This window comes from Calypte anna, chromosome 7 (assembly GCF_003957555.1).
Source record: "Calypte anna isolate BGI_N300 chromosome 7, bCalAnn1_v1.p, whole genome shotgun sequence".
Lineage (NCBI taxonomy): Eukaryota > Metazoa > Chordata > Aves > Apodiformes > Trochilidae > Calypte > Calypte anna.
In genome coordinates this window covers 28,498,258-28,523,379 of record NC_044253.1, presented here as the reverse complement: position 1 = coordinate 28,523,379, position 25,122 = coordinate 28,498,258, and the positions used below count along the sequence as shown (strand labels likewise).

The window sequence follows — 25,122 nt, the reverse complement described above, 5'->3', positions numbered from 1 at the left end:
GCTCTCGAGGTTTCTGCAGTTGCTGTATAACTTGTAAGTTACTGTAGGTTGTAAGTTACTTGTAAGTTGCTGTTTAAGCTGTAGTAATATGGGTTTTCAGGGAATGGGAAAAACTTTCAGAGGTCTCCTTCACTGGAGCATCCTGCTACTAGGAGTTGGAATGGAAGCAGATATGGTTCCTTTTGGTCCTGCAGGGTCTGTCCACACAGGCCAGCTGTGGCTGTGCTGCTCAGTGCCCAGGATAAAGATGCTTTGCTCTAGTTTGCTCTAGTTTGAGTCATGCAGTGTGTGATCAGCAGTGTAAGTGGTGTCTAATGGGTTTGATGAGAAACAGAAATAAACCCAAACACTAACCTTGAAGTCTGCTGCTAATATTTCCTATTTTAAAAGCTACTAAGGTATCAAATTGCTCCAGTGCTGCTACTAGATATGCTTAGCCAGTGTTCTTAGAGTGGTGTCTAAGTTAAGTATTGCACCACTTGTGTTCAAATTTCTGTGCCATGTCCTTGATTTTACCCAATTGATGAGTACCTTTATTTTAAACTGCTGACTCCCAGTTGGGATATTGGCAATTTGAGGGGTTTGTGCTCTTCATTTTAAAGAAGCCCATGTCTTTTATTAGGATCTCAGCAAGCTAAGAAGTATGTATCCCATCTGCTAAAGGGCCAGTGTCATTTACTAAAATGTTGGCAGGCTGCAGGGAAGAGGTCTAATGTTCCAATTGGACACAGGATAATTGTTCTTAATACTTCTTAACATTGGATGCTTTTTTAAAAATTATAGTCACTGATTGACAGTGACTTGATAAGGCTGCATGAGAAACTGGCAGCTCAATATCTTAATCATTCTGATTTCTCTAGTAATGATTTCAGTTTTGACCTGGATGAGTTTGCAACTGAAATGGAGAACAGGGAGTGTGCAGGGAGAACAGAAGTGGATGAACCAAGATGATACATTGAATTCATTGATTTGATTCTTCTTGTAAAACAGAAATATCACACTATTTTAAACAGATAATACAGCTTATATGTTTGGAGAATTAAGATAAATTCAACAAAAAAGATAACTTATCTTCACTGTTTGGCAAAAAAGAAAAAATCTAACAAAAAGACAAACAAAACCAAACCATAAAACTGAAACAAAATATGAAACAGAAAAGGAGCAAAGAAATGTTATCCTCAAAGCAATGCAATACGTCCTGTAAATACAATCAATTTGGTCCAGCTTTCTAAATGAAGTATGGGCATGGGTGGATATGTTTGCCTACATAACACTACCTACAAGGAGACTATCAAAATCTTCTTAAGTTGCTCATAAAAAAGAAGAGGCTTCATTCTTCCTAGAGGAGAATTATATACGGAAGTTCTTGTATTTGGGTAAGAACTGTTTGTAAAACTATTTAAAATTACTTGACTTGAAGTCCTTTTGCTTAGTTGTTGACTGTTCATCTAGTAATGATGTTCAACAAGACAGCGAAGATAAGTTTTGTAGCTCTGTCCCAAGATTTAGTGATTCTATAATGTAATCGAAGTCCAAGATTTTAATGAACACATTGGCAAAGCAAACCATGTGGAACATCCACATCATACATCTTTTGCTTCTATGACTTCACTAGCTGCAATTCTGCATACTTGGTCTCATAGTTATAAAACCAAGCTTCAGTAAAGCTTATTAGAACATAAGGCATATTTTCAAATCTGTTCTTGTTGAGAGTGAAATGAGTATGTGTTAAAACTGCTAGGGATGTAACAGGAGAACAGACTATAGAAGTGTTGATAGAAATGTAGCATTTCTACCCTGGTACCTGTGAACAAATCCTCTATTTAACAGCCTGAACAAAACACAAATTGCTCTTCTAACATGTAACCTTCTTAGAATTATCGTAAGCACGTACCTTATTTTATCTTTCCAAGATTAGTGTAAGTAAGATACTAACAAGTAATTAGTATAAGTAATTTTTGTTCAGATGCTCAATCTGATAATTAACAATCTGAAAGTCAGAATTTTTTGCTAAAGCCTCATATGTCTTAAATGGTGACTGCCTGAATATTTCAGAATCTGTCATACTACCTGATACTATGATTTTTCATCCGATAGTTTTTTTCAGAGGCTGGGCAGTCCATTTTGGACATAAGTGGAAGGAACGAGAGTAGTTGAATTTCTTGTGCTGGGTGTGACAGGATTAATCATCAAGTGCATTTTAGCTTCTTTGCAGCTGTTTATCTCTCATACTGTTATAGTGTTCCAAGACTTCAGCTGAGAAATATTTTTTATCAAGAAATGCATTTCCACTTTACGGGAATAGGACATCTCTTGGAGTTTTGCAGAGTTTTTTGATTGGTATAATAATATCTCACATAATTCCAGGGGCAGGGCTGCTATAAAGAATGCAGTCTTCTTCCAGAAATTTTGACAAGATTTGCAGGTGTTCAGAAATTTTGGGTTGGTTGTGCAGTACAAGCTCAGTAACTGTGACTATTGCAGGGAAGATCAGATCTTATGTGGGTGTGCTAATGAGTTTAAGTCCATCATGCTCAGATTAGGTTGGATTTCCTGCTTCATCGTGATGGAATTGTGAAGTGCATGTGCAATAAGTTTGGCACATCCAGAAGGTGTCAGAGCTAATATGCAGCACCATATAGTGCAGATGCTTCCCAAAAGGATTGGACTTGCTTGCACACTGATTCTCAGCATAAATTTTCCTGGCAACCCCTTTTATGGGCTGCCAGATTTCAGATTTGAACCTTAAAAAGTGAGAACAAATTTAATATTTCTCTAGCCTAGTAATTTCTACTTCCCTTCTACATTGTCCTCAGTTTTCAGTACAGGTCTTCTCTGCTGCCTTGGAGCTGCAGTTCTCCAGAGCCACTCCACAGCCTGCACTGAAATGCTGACATTATATTTTCTACTTGTATTCCCTAGCAATCCTTTCCAAGATCAAGGACTCATTGTGCTTGTTGCTGTTAGGGAAGCTTGGGCCTGATCCTAAGCACTAGAGTTGAGGCAGAGAACAATACATCTGGTAAAAAAAAACAAAAACCAACAGCATCCTGTGGGTGGGAAACTGACCTGCAGGCAGTGCAGCTGCTTGCCCAGGTTTCTAAAAAGTCCCTGTCAGACTAGGAATTTGTTCCAGATCTTGGCCTGCTTTCTTTTCAAAGCCAGTACTTTATTATATGACTGCTACTTCTATAAGCTTAATCTGATTAATGGGAACTTAGGATATTAGGCATTTCTTGTTTAATAATTGTCTTATCTGTGTCCAGTTGAATATGAAGTCAGCACCTCCTCTCAGTGTCAACATTTTTTTCTTCTCCCCCTACCTCCCTTAGTTTTCCTTCTGCCACAGCAATGCAATGTCACCAAAAGTTGACTGGAGAAAGTCAGAAGTTCAGGAGACAGATAATTTAGGATAAACTTAACTGGAGATGCAGTTATCTGAGATGGTGGTTTGTCCTTCCTGACACAAGTCCTGACACAATTCCTTGGACTGAGGCCCTATTTTAAATAAACTCATCATTTTATTCATGCTTCAAAGAGTTTGGCTGTGATGAAGCATGTGTTCCAAAGGTCTAGAATATGCCCATAAAAGGAAAAAGCAAATGTTATGTCTGAGGTTTATTTTGATCAAGCTGATTCAAATCTGTATTTTTAGTTGTCTGTATAGCTTACTCAGAATATGTCATTTTAACAAGATGTTCGCTAAATTATTAAATACTAGAAGAATCATAGAATTGAATCACAGAATTGCTCAGGCTGGAAAAGACCTTCAAGATTATAGAGTCCAGCCTCATCCTAACCCTATTACCATATTCCTGATGACCCACCACTAAACCATGTCCCCAGGCACCACATTCAGACGATTTTAAACACATTCAGGGATGGAGACCCAACCACCTCCATGGGGAGCCTGTTGCAGTGCTTAACAACCCTTTCTGCAAAGTAGTTTCTCCTGATATCCAACCTAAATCTCCCCTGATGCAACTTGAAGCCATTTACCCTTGTCCTGTCATCTGTCACCAATGAGAAGAGCCCAACCCCACTCTCACTGCACCCTCCTTTCAGGTATTTGTAAAGAGTGATAAGATTCCCCCTCAGCCTCCATTTCCCCAGACTAAACAGCCCCAACACCCTCAGTAGCTGCTCACAAGGGACGTTTTTCAAACCCTTCACCAGCTTTGTTGCCCTTCTTTGGACTTGCTCCAACACCTCAATGTCCTTTTTGTATTGAGGTGCCCAAAACTGAGCACAGTACTTGAGGTGGGGCCTCACCAGTGCTGAGTACAAGGTCAGGATCACTTCCCTGGTCCTGCTGGTCACACAATTTCTGATACAGGCCAGGATGCCATTGGCCTTCTTGGCCACCTGGGCACACTACTGGCTCATACTCAGCCGACTGTCAATCAATACACCCAGGTCCTTTTCTGCCAGGCAGCTTCCCAGCCACTCTTCTACAAGCCTGTAGCATTGCCTGGGGTTGTTGTGCCCAAAATGCAGGGCCTTACACTTGGCCTTATTGAATTTCATGCAGTTGGTCTCAGCCCAGTGATCCAGTCTGCCCAGGTCCCTCTGTAAAGCCTTTCTACCATCCAGCAGATCAACACTCCCTCCCAACTTGGTGTCATCTGCCAACTTACTGAGGGTGCAATCAATCCCCTCATCAAGATCGCTAATAAAGATGTTAAATAGGGGTGGCCCAAGCCCTGGGGGACACCACTCATGACTGAGCTGCCAACTGGATTTAACTCCATTGACCACAGCTCTTTGGGCCTGGCCATCAGCCAGTGTTTAACCCAGCAGAGTATGTGCCCATCCAAGCCATGGGCAGCCAGCTTTTCCATGAGGATGTTATGGGGGACAGTGTCAAAGGCTTTACTGAAGTCCAGGTAGACTGCATCAACAGCCTTTCCCTCATCCTTGTCACAGAACGAGATCAGGTTTGTCAAGCAGGATCTGCCTTCCACGAACCCATGCTGACTGGGCCTGGTTGTCTGGTTGACCTGCAACAGATCTATAATGGCTCCTGGGATTATCCATTCCATGACCTTCTCTGGCACCGAGGTGAGACTGACAGGTCTGTAGTTACTGGGATCCTCTTTCCAGCCTTTCTTGAAGATGGGTGTCACATTTTCCAGTCTCCGGTCCTATGGGACATCCCCAGTTAGCCAGGCCTTCTGAAAGATGATGGAGAGGGGCTTGGCAACCACATCTGCCAACTCTCTTAGCACTCCAGGGTGTAAACCATCTGGCTCCATCAACTTATGAGTGTCTGGCTTATGAAGCAGGTCCATAACCATTTCCTCAGGGATTACATAGGGCCCAATCTGTTCCCCATCTCTGTCCTCTGTTTTAAGGGACTCTATGCCCAGGGAAGAACTACTCCTGCTAATAAGATAAAGAAAGTACTAAGTACCTCAGCCTTTCTTGATTCTTGGTCACTGTGTTTCCCTCTGTATCTAATAAAGGATGGAGATTCTCCCTAGCCCTCCTCTTGTTGTTGATATATTTATAGAAACATTTATTGTTTTATACATGATAATTTCTTTGCCTTTAAAATGCAGATAAAGTGACTATCAGTTGAAAGAAAATTTTTTTTCCTGTTTATTTAAGATTACTTGACAAGAATATTCCTGCTGAGACCAAAGTCTCCCGTCAGTCAATCATGCCTTGACATTAAAATAAAATGTTAAAAAATCAATGCCTTCTTAAAAATGAGGTGATTTTAAAATGTAAAATTTTAAAAATATTTGGTGTGTAAAGAGGCACTTTGTGTAAAATATAATACACTGCACTTGTTTGTAGACATAGTTTGTTTTGATAAAAGAATCTTGGGTTTGTAGTTCTCATTGGATTTAGGTAAGGATTTTTTTTTATTATTATACTAAAGTCTTTAATAGGAATTAGCATTAGGGAAGCAGAAGGAAAATCTGGCTCTTACTTTCTGAATAACCCAAGTGAATGCTTAAGTTACAGTGAATCTCAAATTTTGGTAAAATTGAATAATTTTAGAATTGAAGACTGAATTTCTCTAACTTTTCAGAAACCTTCCAGCAACTGAAGAAAGTGTCTCTTTTATCAGTTCTGTTGGTTGTTGCCTGTTCCCACAGTTTAAAAAATCAATACATATGGTTTTGATATTTGGCAAACACAGGTTTAATTTTGTAGCTGCAAGATCCCTATGGAGGGAATGCACCTCGCAGAAACAACATTTAGAGACCTCTTACATATGAGAGCATACTTGTAAATGAAACTCCATTCCATTTCTATTACTATTTGTTTCATTATAGTTAATTACAGACAATTTGTATGTTAATTGAAATCAAAACAAGAATTTTAGTGTGCGTGGCAGTGTAGTAGAATTGTTTTGAATCAAAAGTTGAAATGCAGACTGTTAGAAAAATGGAAGTATGGTTTTTGAATGCCTAATATATATCTTAGTGTGCTCATACACACACACACGTTTACCAGCCCTGTTTGTGTGGCTTTTGTGCCTCTGTTATCTACTTGCCAAATCTAAAAACATTGTTTATACTTCATATAGATCTCTGATAAAATGTTGGTAATTGCTCTTGACTCCATTAAGCGCTCTGTTAAACCACATGTTTTGAGGATTCCTGAGCCTTGTGCATCATTATTTATTAAGGGTTAATCCAACATGGTGTATCTGTTCCTTGAGTATTTGTGGCTTTGCAGCACAGCTAGGTCCTGTGGTTTAGACAAAATAAAGTGTTGGATGTGATCCCAGTTTTAATGCTCCCAATTTATTATAACCATTGAACCCTGATCAGATCACAGATTGGATTGGATCCCAGTTTTTTTAATGTCCCAATTTATTGCTGGCTTGCAAACCTGCTAAGAATACATATTTGATTAAGGCTTCAGTTCTCAAAAATTTCAGTTAATTACTTTTAGATTCTTACTAGATCATAGCTGTGTAGTAGGGTACATTGAAGTTATGAAAAAATTACTGGGTGATGTTGCACAGGTCAAGGTCATAGTTTCATCTTGTGACATACTATCTTGTGATAGGATGAACTAATCAGATTTCTGTTTATTACTGTGGAAGCATTTGTACTGGACAGCGGGACAGATTAATCCCAACCCACTGATTCTGAATGATTCTCATTTTGATCTGCTGCTGCTCTGCATACCAGAACATGTAATGTTCAGAACATGTTCAGCCTTCCACAGAACACAGAGATAATTGGTGTTTGGCTGTGAGTAGCTAACGTAACAGCTCTCATCACCTAACTTTCACAGGTTGTGATGTGGCATTTAGCTGTGGCAAATCCACTGCTGGAGGACATTTTTAAGACAAAATTAGGGAACATTGATCCCAGATTGTCCTAGCCCAAGAATATCAAGAATTGAGGATAACAGAAGGTCAGGAGGAATTGGCCTTTTTTTTTTTAAACTGTCATAGTACTACTCCAGGTATCACAGACTGCTGGAAATAGCACTTTCCAGGTGTTCCAACCATGAACTCTCAATTTATCCCTCATATTCTCATCCAAGCCATTTCATGTTCTTGGTTTGCCCTTCATTGAGGCACTGGATTCACTTTGCTCTGAATAGTAGTTTTCAAGAGCTGTGCCATCGGCCCACCTGAAAAGTCAGAGCATCTGTGAATTGGGTCTTTCTTGCATAAATGGGCCAATGCATTGCTCCTTTATGTTAAAATATGAGGCTTATTATTTGATATATTTTTAAAAATGACACTGTAAAATAGAAATACTGCTGTTAGTAACTTTTACAGGCTAAACTAATACAGTGAAACTAGGCAGCATGTTAGCCAACTTGGGTAGTAGCTTTCTAGGAGACAGAGTAATCTGTCCTAGGGATTTCTTTGATGAAGTACTGAGTGTAGGTCAGCTCTTGCCTACCCCAGAATCAATAAGGGTTTAAGAATGACTTGGAAGCTGCATTTCATCCCTTGCCCTTCCACGTGTGATTTATGACAGTCTATCATAAATCTTTGGCATGTACTTTGAAGTAGTTCCACTGCTCAGAATTCCTGTTCTCACTCCCTCACCAGTGGGGAAAAAATATGAGAAAACAACTCACAGGGGTAGGCTGTCAGGCAGGAAATCAGTTTGTGTGTGTAATTCTCCATAGTGAGCTTAAACTAAAATAACTGTAAATTTTAAAGCTTTGTCTGTTCAAAGCTGGGGTTTGCTTTCTAATCCAGGACTGTTAATTAGAAACAACACGTGAATCCCAGACTAACAGATGGAGACTGTTCCCATCTCCTCTCACAGAGAGATTCTGTTCAATAGGTTCCAGTTTCAGTGTCATATGTGTAGAATAAAGAAATCTGCATGGAATATCGGATCACATGGAGCTAGGCTTGCTCCTTCAGCTACCAGAATTGCATTCAAATGAAAGCACAATGTTTATGCAGTTGCAGAGATGGTTGTGTGAACTCAGAAGGTCTCAGTTGCTCGGTGGAGCTGTAAGTGTGTGTATCTCTGCAGGAAGGGTTCCAGGAAGACCCCCGTGGGGTGGCCCAGGGACTCAGAAGCCATCAGTTCTCCTGCTTCTGTTCTGAGCTACATAACTGCACGTGGTTGTGGATGTTGGGTTTTCATGAGATGGGAAATTAATGGTGTGCCTTCCCGTGGCCATTCCGTGGCCCTGGTTTGAAAGGACCAGGATAAAAAAGTTCCTATGGTTATAGGGACCTGAGAGCAGCTGGGACCTCCCAGCAGCTCTTGGGCTGTGGATGTGGGAGTCACCATGGGCTGAGAGGCTGTGCCTATGGGGTGGAGACCCAAACGGACCAGTACCAGTGCTCCTGCCCATGGTGATCAATATAAAATGGCTCTGAAGAGCTCCCTCTGCTGCCCTCTGCCTGCGGTGCTGCCTGGCTTGCAGCCTTTTCAGTTGTCATCATTCTCCTGGCTGCTTCTCCTGCATCTTGTTTCTTCACCAGAGAAGAACACTGCTAATTGAGACAACCGGGCCCCTTCTCCTGCCTTCCCAAGCAGGACCAGCTTGGCTGCTCCAAGGCTGGCACTGGGATCTTGGGCTTGGGCACTGCCATCTGCTGCTGAATTCAGCAGTGGGACTTTTCTGGTGAGGGAGTAATTACCAATTGAGGAATGCAGGTTCTGTATTTACTTATTTGTATATATTTGCAATTTACCATCATTATTACTACTTCATTAAGCATATTTTTCTTCCCCCCCAACCTTAAAGTCTTCCGTATTTCCCTTTTTATCTTCTGATGTGAGGGTAGTGAGAGAGTAACAGGGAGCATCTGTCACCTGGTTATCAGCTAAACTCTGACTGTGTCTCTCCTAGTTTTCTTAAGAGGGTGTTACAATTCTCAGTGATTTTCATGGATATCTACAACAGCAGTTGATGGAGCTAAGATAGTCTGTGGGAATGAATAAGTTAATAGACTGATATCTCTGTCTCCCTGGTTTCCTGTAGGTGTAGTGCACTTTGTACTTGTTCACTATTTGTCTCATTACCTTCTCTGAAATAATTTACTTGAATTCTTGGTTGGAGAGGTGGATCTGTGGCTTTAGATGGAATTGGTATTGTTTCCATTTCTGACATTAGGTTCTCAGTAATGTATAGATGTAGTGCTTTGGGACATGGTTTAGTGCTGGACTTGGGTGTGCTAGGTTAACAGTTGGACTCAGTGATCTTAAAGGTCTTTTTAAACAAAAATAATTCTATGATTCTACATAAATATAAGCAAAATTAAATCTTACTGTTCTGCTGTTTTGGTTCTCTTTTCATAATGATTTGTTCCAGAAGGAGCTGATGTTATCAAAATGGACTTAGGCATGATGTGCACAGAACTTTACTTACCTTCTTAATGGAAAAGCACAAATTATGGCAGCCTTTAACTCAGTGCTGGTGAATAGGCCTGCAACTTACCTGTGGTCAGCAAAATCCCTGCATACTCAAGGCCTTTTTTGCAGGAGGAGCTTGGAATTTTTAAAGGCATCAGAACATCTCAGGTCAAAGATGCCAAAGTAATTTTGACAAACCTGGAATGATTCCACTATCTAATCCACATTGTCATAAAACAAGAAGCAGCCTGTTGACAGGGGAGCAACCTGATCTGTGCAGTCAGATTTGCTTTCTGCAGTAGACTGAGCAGGATGACTTTCAGAAGATTCCTTCCAACTGAAATATTTCTGATATTGACACTTCAGAAAATAACTCAGGGTAGTTGTGAGTAAAGAAAATTAGATAATGTAGTAAAATACAGAATATGATATACTGAGCTTTTCCAGTAGTTGGCTTCCCATAATCTGCTGCATTTCACCCAGTATTCAACTAATGTGGACAAAAGAGAGACAGAAAAGATTCCTCAGATTTAACAGGAAAGGTAAAATCCTGTTCTCAAGAAGTTCACAGTGTGGGGGAAAATGCACTGACCTCATTAAAGCCAGGATTTTTTTAAAGGGCAGGATCCTGTCTAAGTTGGTAATCACTCCCTGTGATCTCTGAAATAAACACAAGAACATTAAAATCTCAGCCTTGTCTATCCACACTCCTCATTTTGCAGTATGAAATGGCTATATTTCATTTTTAGTTTGGCATATCTTTAAATTTTAAGGTCGGTGTAGCTCTATTTCTTCCTTAGTTTTTCTTTCCTCTGTTTATTTACAACCCTATCCAGGCAGCTGCTTTGCTCAGTTCAGTGTTAAATGGATATTTTGTAGTTATCTAGAACAAGCAGTATTTTATGTTTAACCCTGGGTTTTATCATTGGGCCAGTTAATGCTGTTATAAGATCTGTCTTGTTCAGCCAGAGTTATGGTTTCTAAATCCCTTGAATTTGTGGCTTGTCTTTTTTATTTCTCAGACTAGTACTGTTCTTGTTTGCAATTACAGATAGTAATTATGGGGGAGATGTTCAAATCCAGCACAAAAGAATGAGCTGGAATGAAGAAACACTTGCATAACTTATGGAGAAGATGTTTTCAACAAATAAGCCTTCAGTAGAATACCCTGAAAGATAATACCAAATTAGATAATGTTTGAATCTTGATGAGTCCAAATCAGATGTACTCAATTTACTGGCAAGAGTGGGCTTTTTATTTTATTTTTTTAGCCATGAGCCTCATCTGCCTCTGGAGTTTTCATGGATAACGGCTGAGAAAATAAAAATTAGTCTCTTCCTAACAAAAGATGCAGGTTTGAGTAAGACAGTTAATGTAATTTTAGACCATGCCTCTCTGAAACATGAATATGAAATAATAATAAAAAGCACTGTACTGACAATAGCTTCTCAGATATTCAAGTAAAATATACCCATTCCTGTCAGTGATTATGGCTTATGAATATCTGAAGGCACGATGTATTCAGTCCAGCATTATGTAAATGAATGAAAATACAAGATTTTAGTTACCAGAATACATTTTGGTAGCAGCTAGAAAGAAATTAAAACATTAAAGCCAGCGGAAATCTAAGTGACCTCCTGTAGAAATAGGCTCCTTTCTTCTAGACCACTCGTTACTTAATATGTGTATGAATTAGGTAAATGAGACAAAAGCAGAAATGATAGTGAAATCACAATTGAAATATTAAGGTACTAAACCAGATGTAAATTGAGTAATCGTTGCAGTATGTAGATCTCAGGGAGAGTCACATGAGTGAGGGGAAGTAGCAGTGCAGCAGCTTTTATTCTGCTGTTCACAAGGAGCAACCAAATAAGCAGAAGAATGCTTAGCATCTGAATCATCTCAAAAGGTCCTTTTTCAGACTTCAAACTGATTGTACACTTACTTGCTTATTCTGCTTCTCTTACAGCAAACAGAATAGAAATTCTCCTAGAGGTCCAATAGTCCTGTTCTATTAAACATTTTGTCTTTCCTCGTTATTTGTCCTTCTTCCCCGGGAGATCTCTGTCACTGACCTAACCAGCATCTTGCTCACTCATATAACCTGTTTGTGTTTCCACAAACTCTGTTGCTTTTAATCCAGCATACAAGAATTATTGCTATGTTCATCTGAAGTATAGAACAAGGTCTCTCTGTGAAATCTGCTGCTTTGGTCAGCAGCTGTATTTTCTGCCTGTGTTTGACTGCTTCAATAGGCACTTGGGGCTCAGAATATGTTTTCCTTTGTGCTCTGCTCAGTACTAAGCACATGATCAGTGTGCAAAACTATTGCATCACTTTTACACTTTTCCTGGCAAGTCAGAGAAACAGGATGGCCCAGAGCTCATGGGGAGAGCAAGGGAGGAGTTCAAACACCTCAGGAAGGGCTGTGCTTTTTTGTTGTGGGCCTATTTTGGTCATGTTTTCCCATCCCAAACTGTTCCGATGTGAAATTCAGCCTTGCAGCTCTTAAAGTGAAAGGGCCCATAATATCTCCTGGGTCAAGCTTCCTACCTTCAGCTTTTACACCTTGTCCAGATGCAGCAGCTGTTGGCAACACAAAGCTGCTTCTCATGTCTCCTACTTGGCAGCAGATGCCCTGTCCCTCATTTGGAGGTTGCAGAGCCAGGACAACATGCCAGGACTGTCCTCATGACCCAAGGTGGCTCCTGTTAGGCTCTGGAAGGTTTCTTTTGAGCTAGGGTTGGTGTTGGGTCTCTAGAACTGCAGGTTCCCCCTTGAAGGCAGTCTTTAGGTTCTAAGGCCTTTAATGACCCTGGTCCTCTTAAGGCTACTGTTCTGGTAACATTAAGTCCTATGTTTTAATTTTCACAGAGGCTTAGAGGACCAGTTTTATAAATGTAAGCATTTCTTTGTTCCCCACTCACAACCCAGCCACCACCCAGCTTCTGTTTGGTGGGCCAGGAGATGAGTAATGTCACTTACAGCTTTGCCTGGCCCTCTCCTTCTGTTCCCAAAAGCATTTCTGGCTCTGCTCCAGAAGTCAGTTCTTCTTGGCTCTTCTGGAGTTTCCTTGAGGTGGTCTCTATCCCTTCCTACAGCCGCCTCACTCTGCATGTGCTGCAGCCTCCTAAGTCAGCTTCTTCTTGTCAGTGTCTCTGTCACTAATGTCAGGCTGAAGTGTTTTCACACTGTGGTGTGGTCACAGGCAGCAAATACATACACAGTCATTGACAGTAGCAGAGCAGAAACACAATAACTTGTTAAGCCACAGTAACTCAATCCTGGGTCTGAATTGCAGCTGGAAGGAGCTGTTTGGGCTGTTAACCCTTTTATGGCTGCTACACTCTAGGATTATGCATCTTTTCATGTGTTGGTGCATAACCTCTGGTAAGACCCTCTGATTACTACCCATTACTGGTCAGGCAGGTTTGCGGTGATGAGGTTACCAAGAGAAGTCCAAAGGCATTATAATGGGACTTCAGGGCACTGGCTGAATGGTCAAGGGTTCAGGAGCACAGGTGATGTTTTCCTCAATTCCTTTAGAATCACAGAAAGTTAGGGGTGTGAAAGGACCTTGAAAGATCATCAAGTCCACGCCCCCCTGCCAGAGCAGGGCCACCTGCAGCAGCTCACACAGGAACACATCCAGGTGGGCTTTGAATGTCTCCAGGGAAGGAGACTCCACAACTTCCCTGGGCAGCCTGTGCCAGTGCCCTGTCACCCTCACAGTGAAAAAATTCTTCCTAATATTTATATGGAACCACCTTTGCTCCAGTTTATAACCATTGTCCCTTATTTTATTGTTAGCCCTGACAAAAGCTGGGCTCCATCTGGCACTCGCCCCTTACATATTTATAAACATTGCTGAGGTCACCCCTCATTTTCCTCCAAGCTGAAGAGCCCCAGCTCCCTCAGCCTTTCCTCATAAGGGAGATGTTCCACTCCCTTAATCATCTTGGTCGCTCTGTGCTGGACTCTCTCAAGCAGTTCCCTGTCCTTCTGGAAATGAGGGGCCACAGCTGGACACAATATTCCAGATGTGGCCTCACCAGGGGAGAGCAGAGGGAGAGGAGAACCTGTCTTGACCTACTAGCCACCCTCCTTCTAATGCATCCCAGGATGCCATTGGCCTTCTTGGCCACAAGGACACGTTGCTGGCTCGTGGGCATCCTTCCATCCACCAGCACCCCCACGTCCCTTTCCCCTGTGCTGCTCTCCAACAGCTCAGTCCCCAATCTGTATTGGTACCTGGGGTTGTTCTTTCCCAGATGAAAGACTTTGCACTTGCCCTTGTTGTATTTCATTAAATTTCTCCCTGCCCAACTCTCCAGTCTGTCTGGGTCCCTCTAAATGGCAGCACAGCCTTCTGGGGTGTCAGCCACTCCTCCCAGTTTTGTGTCATCAGTGAACTTCCTCGTGGGGGACTTTAATCACCCCAGCATATGCTGGTGACACAACACAGCAAAGCACCAGCACTCCAGTGAGTTCCTTGAGTGCATTGATGACAAATGCCTCCTCCAAATGGCAGAGGAACCAACCAGAAAAGGAACTTTGCTAGACCTTGTTCTCACCAACAGAGACAGGCTGGTGAGTGATGTAAAAATTAATTGGAGACCAGGCTGCAGTGACCATGACACTGTAGAGTTCAAGATCCTTAGGAGCTCTAGGTCCTTCTTATGCTGGGGACTCCAGAACTGGACAAAGTACTCCATGTGGGTCTTAGAAGAGCAGAATAAAAGGGGAGAATCACAGGGGAGAATCACCTCCTTCAACCAGATGTCTGTGCTTCTTTTGATGCAACTCAGGACACTGTTGGCCTTCTGAGCTGCAAGCACATTATGCATATAGGATCCTGTCTTCATTTGACTTCTACGAATAAGATGCAACATTTTGGAAATATTACCTCTAGTTCTACTGTGGCTATATATTTTATGAAACTATTTTTTAATTAAAATTATTTGATGGGTCTTGAAAGCAACAGAAAAGATTAGGATAGGATACCTGTTTGGACACTATTAAGAAAAAAAATGGGTCACAGGGGAAAAAAAAGGGGAGTTATTTGGTAACAGCATTTCTGTTGCCTGTTCTCTAGCTGCTTGTGTTCAGAGGTTATGTTTTTACAGAAACACAGCTAGGGGAAGTTGATGTGCAGTGATTTAATTGAAGAATGTGGTGTTCAAGTAGTGGAAGAGAGCAAGCAGGATTGATATGGGGTAATCCAAAGGAAATATTTCTAACTTCCTTTCATTCTGTTTGAGTTTTTCAGTTCCCTCTATGTCATCAGGAAGTTTGTAGAAACTTTAGTGCTATCCTGAGTTGTTCAGATGGTGACCTGCACCTCATCTCTGGTTTCATTGCCAGCATCATGGTGCTGAGTGACATTTTATCTTTTGTTACAAATTTGCACCAATTGTTTAACCAGACCCATCCTGTGCTGTGAGTTTGGGGCATAATGACTTTAAGCTGGTTGCTATGATAGTTGTGTTGATTTGGAAGAATTTTGAATGATGATGAGTAAAAATAATGCTGTTTCAAATAGAGAGAAATACAGAGGGGGTGCAGAAACAGTGAGCAATTAGAGTGCAATATAGCAGAAGTAGCCTGCTTAGCAGGGTTGGCAGATAATTATGGGACTGATGGGAAGAACAGCACATTCATTTTTCATATGTCAGTAAAAAACTCCTGGGCATCTGCTGGGATGTGCTATAGAAAAGACTGCTTTAAAACTGGGTGAAAACATGCTACTGAAATACTGCTGAGGATATTTAAAACTTCACAAAATTTGAAGATACTTCAAAGATGCAAACTATAAGAGAAGGCATGGAATACACAGGTAAACAGAAGGAAAGAAAAAAACATCCATCTGATACTTTGGATTTAAATTAAGAGATCACTCAGCAAATTTTATACATTTATGTTGGAAGAGTTAGAAGGAAACAAGAAATAGTAATGCAATTAGAAAAGCCCTATTGAGAAGATGAAACATTGATCATGAAGAATTTAAAAGAATTTCACATAACCTGGTATTAACTGGTCCATCTAATATAGAATGAAATTCATTGTTCTGGAGGAGGCTCAACTTCCAGTCGTGGCAGTGATTGAAGACTGCATTCAGAAGGAGAAGCTGAAGAAGCTAGGCTTATTCCAGGAGCAAAAGAAAATTATGGTGACCTAATTTCAGCTTTTGTTGTGCAGAATATACTGGTATTGATAGCAGGACAAATTACTCTCACTGCCAGACATGAAAGCAAGATTCACATGATACTGCTGTGCTGCAGTACTCTTGCTTTCAAACAGTTCTTAAAAATCTAGGTGATGTATTGGTCCAAAGAACATTATAGGTTATCATTTTCTGAGAAACTTCAGTGGCTGTTCTTGAGACTGTGTGCCATGCCTTCTGCACCGGAGTGTGATAAGACCATTCCTTGAAATCCAGGGTCCTCCCATTTTTCTGCCTGTATCATCCCACGTGAACCTGTGTGTGCTGTGAAAATTGTACCTGCTATGTTATATTCCTTCACTTAGGTCTTTGTTTATGCTTTTTTTGGGTGAAGCTCTCCACAGATTCACCAGTTTTTAAGAGCATGTGGTGCTTTTTCAGAGTTAATCTGGAAGACAGCAGCAGTCTAAAAGTTCTTTATGAATTTTAGTAGAAGAAAAGCAGAATAATCAGACGTGAGGACTACTACCAAACTGGCAGAGTTATTGGGTGTAGAAGCTAACAGTTATTTGTGTGATTTTCTTTTTTTAAACAAAGATAGGGCCCTTGTATTTACATTTTTTACATAATCTCACGTGGGCCATGTAAAATATTACAACCCTTCAGCAAGAGGTTTTATATTGAAGTCCCTACCTGTATAGAAGATGGAAATCAGGAGTTTAGGCATCCCTCCCTGCATCATTTATGTCTGGGATCTTATTTGCAATGGAAATCCATCCCTATCCTTGTAGTGTGATGAGCTCTCAAGACGGATTTTTACCTGAATGGCCTGAGTGATAACGTTGCCCCAAATTCCTTTTATGTGAATGATGAATGCAGTGTTTCACTTACAGACAAAAGCAGACTGACTCATTCCACTAATCCCTGCTGCATAATCTCTCTTTTATCTGAATTTACAAGCCCTTGGAGGATAAAGGCTTTGTACACTTTCAGCTACTCTCTAATTATTACTCATTTGCTAGCAATGGTTTGTGGTTTAGATAGAAATGCAAGCTGACCACACCTTTTTAATTTCTTTTTTTCATATACAGCTTCTCAGTCTTGACTTTCTCATCATGCTAATTGCCCATTGCTTTATAAATAAAAGTGTGACTTTTACCAATGTCTATACAAGTGTCACCATTAGTTTTACAAAGAAATATAAAGTGGTATGTCCTATTAGTCTGCAAATGCCATTAAACTCTTGCTGTCGCAAGAAACCATTAGCCAGCTAAACCAGAGCATTTATCAGTAAAATGAGATATGTGCCTTACCAGCTGAATTGATCAGATATTGCCATGCCCTCCATAAGATTTTCCACTAAAATCTCCCTTGTGGATAGAGTGAGAATTGTGTGGAATCAAAGGCTCATTTTGCAATCTGTGACTCATTCAAGACACTGCCTTACTCTGGATGAGGTTGCACTTGGGCACAGCACCTATCCTGATGTGGGTCACCCTTTGAATTCAAAATAGGGAATGTGTGTGGCATGAAAGCCTGAAACAAAAGAGAAGTGGAGCGAAGGTTATGGGAGGAGGAAGTGATTGTTCAAGGGAAATAAGCTCCAGGAAGAAAAAAAAGCAGAAATTCATAGGAAACCTCAGTGCACAAGCCTGAGATGCACTAAGGATTTAAACAGATTGTAGCTAATTTCTTCTTATCATCCTTTCATCTCTAAGAACTACTGTAGTAGATTACATTAAGGCTTTGTAAATAGTTTTGATGATGTCTGAAGAAAAAAAATAAAGAAAATTACCTAACTGGACTGGTATCGTGAAGCTGAGGAAAAGCAGAAATGCTGCATTGGGAAGATATTCTCTCTGTTTCTATTAAAATATTTCACAGAATCCTATAATACCTCGATTTGGAAGGGACACATCAGGATCATCAAGTTTAACTTCCTGCTCCTTGCAGGACTATGTAAAACTAAGTCATAAGACTAAGAGCATTCTCCAGATGCTCCTTGAACTCTTACAGGCTTAATGCCATGACCACTTCCCTGGGGTGCCTTTTCCAATGACTGACTACAGTCTCAGCAAAGAACTTTTTCCTAATGTTCTATCTGAATGTTCCCTGGTAGAGCTTCATGATATTTCCTTGTATCCTGTCACTGGTCACCTCCCCCTCCACTGCCCTCTGCAAGGAAATTGTAGACTCCATTGAGGTCACCACTTATGCTTCTCCAAGTTGAACAAACCAAGTGACCTCAGTTGCTCCTGGCAAGTCTTTCCCTCAAGGCCTTTCACCATCTTGGTTGCTTTCCTCTGGACACACTCGAATAGTTTGATGTCGTTCTTATATTGAGGCACCCAAAACTGTACCCAGAGTACTTGAATACTCAAGAGGAGAAAGGAGAAAGGTTCCCTCTGCTTCACTGAGGGAAGGCAGAGTGGATAGTGGGCACCCCTCCTGGCTGTCAAGAACTGTATCATAAGCGGACTCATCTTGTTTTAAAGTATGACTGCATCTTAAGGGATAAAACCAGCTTCACCTCTCCATATGTATTAGCACAGTTAATGGAGTTTTAACTGGAAAGCATATATGATGCACATTAATGTACTCAAGTATATATGTACAAAGACATGCTGTTCTTATTAGAATTATTTGTGAAGTTTTTAAGCTAAATATTATTTGAAAAGTATTAGCATTTATTTTGATGATACAATGAAAAAAACTAGAAGATGAGAATCCCATTTTGCATTTAATAGTTCCTGTCTGTCAGACTGGAAGATCTGAATGTGCTCATGTGTTTCTCTAGGGAACCATTTTCTCAGTGCTTAAAGACTTTCTCCAGAAAGTCTTCATTTTTCACTATGCAGAGTCCTGGGGCCATTACCCTTTATTAATCAAGTCTGCTAAACCTTTTTTAACTTATTCTTCCATGGTACACGTTATACTGTTCTTTCTGCACTAGTGCTTTCCTTCATATACAGTCAACAGCAAACATTGGCTTCTTCTCTGGCACTGCATCTCTTATCTGTCTTCCCTTCCTTGTTTTTTTCTCTGTGCTCCATCATTTTCTGTAAATGCTATTTATTACATGCTGTGGTCAGCATTCTGCCAGATCCATCTCACTGCATTTAATTATGCTTTGTTGAAGAGTAGCTGAGCAGTTAAAAGAAGTTGCACGCTCACAGAGCTTGCTGTAGGTTTTTATTTCTCCAGCATGAACGTTGAATAACTGAGTACCAGCTGAGTTTGAAATTTACCTGAGTATATTTTACTATACTAAAGAGATTACACAATGGCCCTGATTAGCAGCAGAATTTTGTAATACCACTTAAGGCTTTATCATAGTGGAGTACTGCCAGTAATAGTCTTTAATTCACTTATATGTACCAATTAATCTCTGTCAGGTTTCTTTTAATTTCTTTATTGTTTTACTTTGTCCCCATCCTGTATATAATAAGGCATGATTTCCACATTTATGTAGCCAAAATAAAATTAAAAAATTTTAAATCTTCAGCAAATTAACTGTGGTACTTCCATTTGAGACAGCTGTGCCATCTCTCCATTTATGTTCCCATTTAATCTGCTTTTCACAAATTAATGTATTTGGGAGAATCTAGGTGGGTCAAATGACCAAGGTGCATTAACAATTTAACCGGCTAATTTAGATTAAAAGTTTGATGATTGGGTTTGGTATATTAACTGTAAAGTGGAGGGTAGGTGTCTGATCAAAACTTTGTGTTCATGCATACACATACACACTTGTGAACAGCCACACTCAAGTCAACTTTTTTTTTGTTTGTTTTGGTTTTTTGTGGGAATGGTGACCAGCCTTGGTCACAAAGGTGCTTGCCAAAGATAAAGAATAAAATGGCTGCATGCATTTTTTATTTTTTTTTTCAATCTGGCATTAGTTTTGTAGTGTTCTGGAAGATCTAAACAAGTTGGGTTCAGGGTTGGTGCTCCAACCCAATTTGGGTTGGGTGATTTGTGTCTGTGGTTGCTGTTGAAGCAGATCAAATTGTATTTTTGTCTTTCTTTTCACTGTTAGGATTGATGTAAAGCATCAGGAGCTAAGGCAAAAGCAACTGAGAGCCCTGAATGATTGTTCTATTGTTCCTGGAGGACCTGATATTGATGATGATGATGAGGTGGACCCAAATTATGCCAGAGTCAACCATTTCCGAGAGGCTTATCCAGCAGCAAACCTCTACACCCCATCATTGCCAGCAGAAACCTTTGTGTATCCACGTGATTCTCCTTCAGGACTAATGGAGAGGGAGCACTTGGAAGGACTGTATGCAAAAATAAACAAGCAGCAACACCAGCAGTCTCCTGCTGACAGGTAATACTGGCACCTGGAATTACAGACAGTGATAGCTTGGTGGGACAGACCCTGGAGCTAGGTGGGAAGGGGGTGTGGGGCTGTATTTACTGACTAGAAGGCCATGGATTTCCTCTTAACCACAACCATGATTTGCTGCAGCAGTACATCCAAAGATCTGAGCAAGGCAGCAAACAGAAATAATTACAGAAAAGGCCATATTTCACAAACATATTGAATGAACTGACTCCAGTCCAATTCCTGCACTGCTGAGAGAGTGTTTTTCTCTCTTTCAACTGGGAAAAGTTTTTACCCTGCAGAAAAAATAATCCCTCTTTTCAGATCCCTTTCGATCCTGATGATCATTAAGTCCCTATTATTAACAGGTTTGGTATGATAGCATGATATATTGCATATGGTTATGTTTTAGTTTTCCCTAGCTGTGTGATACTACACACTTTCAATTAGGTCAGGGGGAGAACTGGCAATCGTGGCATTTTTATGCAGACTGTGAAGTGTGGTTTCACAAGACTGATTGCCTTTCACAGTCTTTCCAATAACCAAGAGGGGAGGAAAGAGCAATTTCTAATCCTTACTGTCAAGCTTCCAGGCTGATAGCATTAAAGAAAGATGGCCAAGTTTTCCCCTGGGTTAAAGAGAAAACAGAAATTATTTTGAGTTGGTGATGTACCCACCATTACGATGATTTAAAAGTTATTGCTTCTGGATTTGGGGGCTAAAAGAATGCAAGACTTCTTTACTCTCATGGTGTTAATATACTGATATTGGGATTTTCAAAGCAGTATATGATTGTGTAGGCAACATACACAAGTCCATGCAAAAAGAAGTGTTGATAGAGTAAGATGTAGGGGACCTGGTGAATTGTTCACACTCTGAGTTCATTTTACAATCAGTAGTGTCTCCCCATCCCCTCAGTCATAGAATCATAGAATCATAGAATCATAGAATTAGCCGGGTTGGAAGGGACCTCAGAGATCATCGAGTCCAACCCTTGACCCACCGGAGCAGTTGCTAGACCATGGCGCTGAGTGCCACATCCAGTCTTTTTTTAAATATCTCCAGGGACGGAGAATCTACCACCTCACCGGGCAGTCCATTCCAATGTCTGATCACCCTCTCCGTGAAGAAATTCTTTCTAATATCTAACCTAAACCTCCCCTGGCACAACTTAAGTCTGTGCTGTGTGATACCACACTTGTTAATTTTGAAGAAATACGTGAGCACAGGTATAGGAGTGATTTTGGTTTGTGCTTTAAACACATTACTGATTCATTGTCAAAAATTGTAATAAACCACTTATGACATAAATATAAGTTTGTAGCAGAGAAGGGGACAACTATCTCTCTTTTTCACCTAAGCAGAGTATGTTAGAGATCTTTCCAAACACAGGAACATTGCTAACTTTTTTCTTCCATATTATTAACTCTTTTGCTACTGCAAAAGTGAAGAGGGTGAGATAAAAAGTAGTGATTTCAACTGTTTTCCATCTAGGAGGTTTTGCTTTCCCAGAAAAGTCTTGAGGTGATTGTCACTGAAACCACACTCATGTTTCTATATAGTGAAGGGATCAGAAACTGAGTTAACTCCATAAACCAGTATCTAGGAATTTACACCAGGGAGAGGAGTCTAAATTCAAGTTCATGTGGTTTTCAGATAAAATTGGAGTAAAACAGGGTCATAAATGTTGCTTCATAATTTCAGTTTTAACAGGATTTCATAGCTTTACATTTTAAAATGTCATCAGTTTTGAAGTGATTTATACTTTTTTTTTTTCCATGCAGAAAAAAACCCAACAAACTCAAACCTTTCCCCCTGACCTCTATTATTTGATTGCTTTTATTGTGGTTGTAACTACACTGAATGAACTCTTGACTTGTTCTGTGGGCAAGACTGAAGTCCTAACCAGGTTTGGATTCAGTGTTGGGTCCTGGATTTTACTGCATGTAATTGCATGAAAACTCAGTAAAAACTAAAACCAAAACATCTAACAAGCAAGTAAAGTTACCTCAGATCTGAGCCTGTGCTCAGAAGCGAGGATGAGAGGCTGTTCTGTGTATGTTGATTCTGTACTAAATGACAAACAGTCCTCAACAACTTTGCTTTCTTGAATTTCTCAGGCTTGTAGAGGCTGTTTAACCAGGTTAGGAGCAAAATAGGAAATGTGGGATTCTTATTAAGATGCCTCTGTTTTTTCTCAAAATCTTTCTCACCTTTGTCTCAGAGATAAAAAGGTGGTTATTCGCCAGCAGAAATGTGCCAAATGTGAATACTTCTATGTGAATTTATGCTGTGGGTCATGAGGTCTCAGCCAGCAGTTGCTGAATATTGTGGCAACTTCAAGCAAGGAAATCTGTCTTTGCTAGAGAGAGAGTACTGAAAGGAGAAAAAGATGTGGAAAGAAAAACCCCTGGGTAACAGAAACAGATCTGCTTTCAAGGATCAAGTATGAAAACTACCTTGTCTGCCTCAAAATTATAGGAAATGGCTATAATGGATGCTTATTAGCCAAACCAGTGTTATTTTGTGTTTGCAGGGCTGAACATTTATCAACACATTTGTGATGGAATAGCTCATGCTTTGGTGTTGCTAGCACATGCATGCTCCAAGTTCTGCTCTCAGTTTTATTTTAGATGGATTACTTTGATTCCCCCCTCTGGCTCTCAACTTGATACAGAGTAGAGACTTGATCAGTGAGTGAATTAAATGGGTTTTGAGGTAGAAGGGGGGTTTGAGCACAGAACAAATTATTTCATTTTGGTCTGGGAATTCCAGTTATGTGTCGTTATGATAGAGAATTAAAACTCATGATTTGAAGCAAGAAGCTAATTTTTACTTTATTATATTTTTGTAAAAAATGTATTAACATAATCCCTTTTAAAACTTGATAGCCATTTGTAAAGAAGGAATCTTAGTGGGCTGGTAAGTGCTGTTTACAGCTCTTGAGTATTTACTTACCATCCCTTTTCTCATCACAAGACTCCACTGAGTGCTCCCAGTTCATTCCTCTCAGTAGATTCCCAATTTAATCCAAGGTTCTCCATCCATATGTGGAAAAACAATAGGCTGTAAATGTAGGAAGAATGTTGCTTTAATCATTAGGAAGCATGTTTGCTGCCTCCAAGCACTGCTCCTCAGGGCATACACAGCCCCTTTTCACATTGCTGTTTGCATACTAATGTCCCCTTAACCTACACTTGCATCTGACAATTCAGAGGGTTTTTGCTTTGTTTTTTGGGGGGTTTGCTTCCTTTCTTATTTGCAACTGTTGTGTAACATTCTTCTGCACTGCTTCACAGTTGTTAATTTTCATACCAACAATAACTATATTCAGGGAAATAGATGTAATTTTTTGTGTATATTTTGCTGAAAGCTTTGGAATTCTTAACTGAGAGGTACTATATAAATGGAAATTTTTCTCCTTATTAATGAATATAGTGAAAGCATTAGCATGATGTGTATTCTGTGCGTGTTAAGTCAAAGAGAGTGAAAAAAATTAGCTGGCAGAATCACACACTTCTTTGTAAAGCAAGCATTTTTTCTGTTTATTTCTAATTAGCCACATTTTTCTGTAATGCAAATGGCATCTCAAAGGATGGTGAGGCCTGCACAGCCACTGTGTGCAGCTGGGGAACTTGCAGGGTCTTTGCCTGAGACATTCTATGTTTTTCCAGCCTGCAGCAGAAGCTGGGTGATCTGTAGCCCATATGTTCCTGAAACAAGTGGTAAGTCACATCTCTGAGTTTAGTCATCAGGGCTCTACCATGACAGTGCTAAGTTGCATGAAGGCAGAGCCTAGATGTCAGACCAAAGCCAAAAGAGCATATGCACAATCCTATTATCACTTAAATGTCAGGCATGTCACATGATGCAACCCTTTTTCACATTTGGAACAAGCAATTTCCTCTTTTTTTCTCCCTTAAAGATTGTACTGTCAAAAACCTTGAGTACATCTCCAGAAAGGTTCTAGAGACTTTGCTCAACTTATTTCCTCAGCCCAGAATTATGAAACATTTAAAGTCTGATGCCAAATTCATTGCCAAGTGTAATTTTTCATTTATTTATGTGTCTTATCTTAGGGAATTCCACAGTGCTGGTCTGACAAAACTGAATTTGATTTTCCTTTTTTTAGTGAGAATAGATTAGGAGCTGTATCTTGCTGCAGGTTTAAAAATAACATTAGTGCTGTTTTATTAGATAGGAGTGGAGTCCACAGCCCTAGTCTGATCAAGCTTCCCATTTTTGGAGATGTTATGTGCAAGATCTTACACTCTACAAGGTTAATTAATTTAATAAAAAATAGATTTTCCTGATTTCAGGGTGAAAGTTTCCTTGTGGAAACTGGCGCTCTTCCAGAATGTTCAATGGTGAAATTAAACCCATACCTGTTCAAACCCCATCTCTGCCCCTTGCATCCTGCCCTCAGAGCTGGCCAGAGTCATGAGGGAGAGAGGCAAGACACTGAGTTCTCTGGCTTTCACTGGAAAGGATCAAAGGAAAAAAAATTGCTGTGTGTGTCCTGAGAAACCAGATGGAAAATGTAAGCTATGTGTAAAACTGAGAGAGTAAAAAGTGCCTCGTGTTAGGATATTTGCAAGAGGAACCTTTTTTACTGAAAAGCAGGCTAAATGCCTATCTTTGGGGCAGGTGTAGATCTCTGTCATCCTGTTTAATCCAAGGCCACGTGAATCTAGAGCTGCACAGAAAATGCTTTATTCAAACAGGACAAGTTAGGGTTGCCCATGTATATTATTTAGCCTTGTGCTTCTAGTCAGCAAGAAACAGAAATTTTCTTGTTCTCAGTACAAAGTACAGTTGGCATC

The 25,122-nt window shown here is 40.2% G+C and overlaps 1 protein-coding gene across 1 annotated transcript in view; it reads left to right on the top strand.

The window, feature by feature from the left end:
• PARD3B (par-3 family cell polarity regulator beta) overlaps positions 1 to 25,122 on the top strand; it is a 385,985-nt gene that overhangs the window by 287,153 nt on the left and 73,710 nt on the right. The window contains exon 20 of the mRNA XM_030454365.1: positions 20,009 to 20,302. Within this exon, the coding sequence (XP_030310225.1) occupies positions 20,009 to 20,302 (294 nt within the window). The remainder of the gene's footprint in view (positions 1 to 20,008; positions 20,303 to 25,122) is intronic.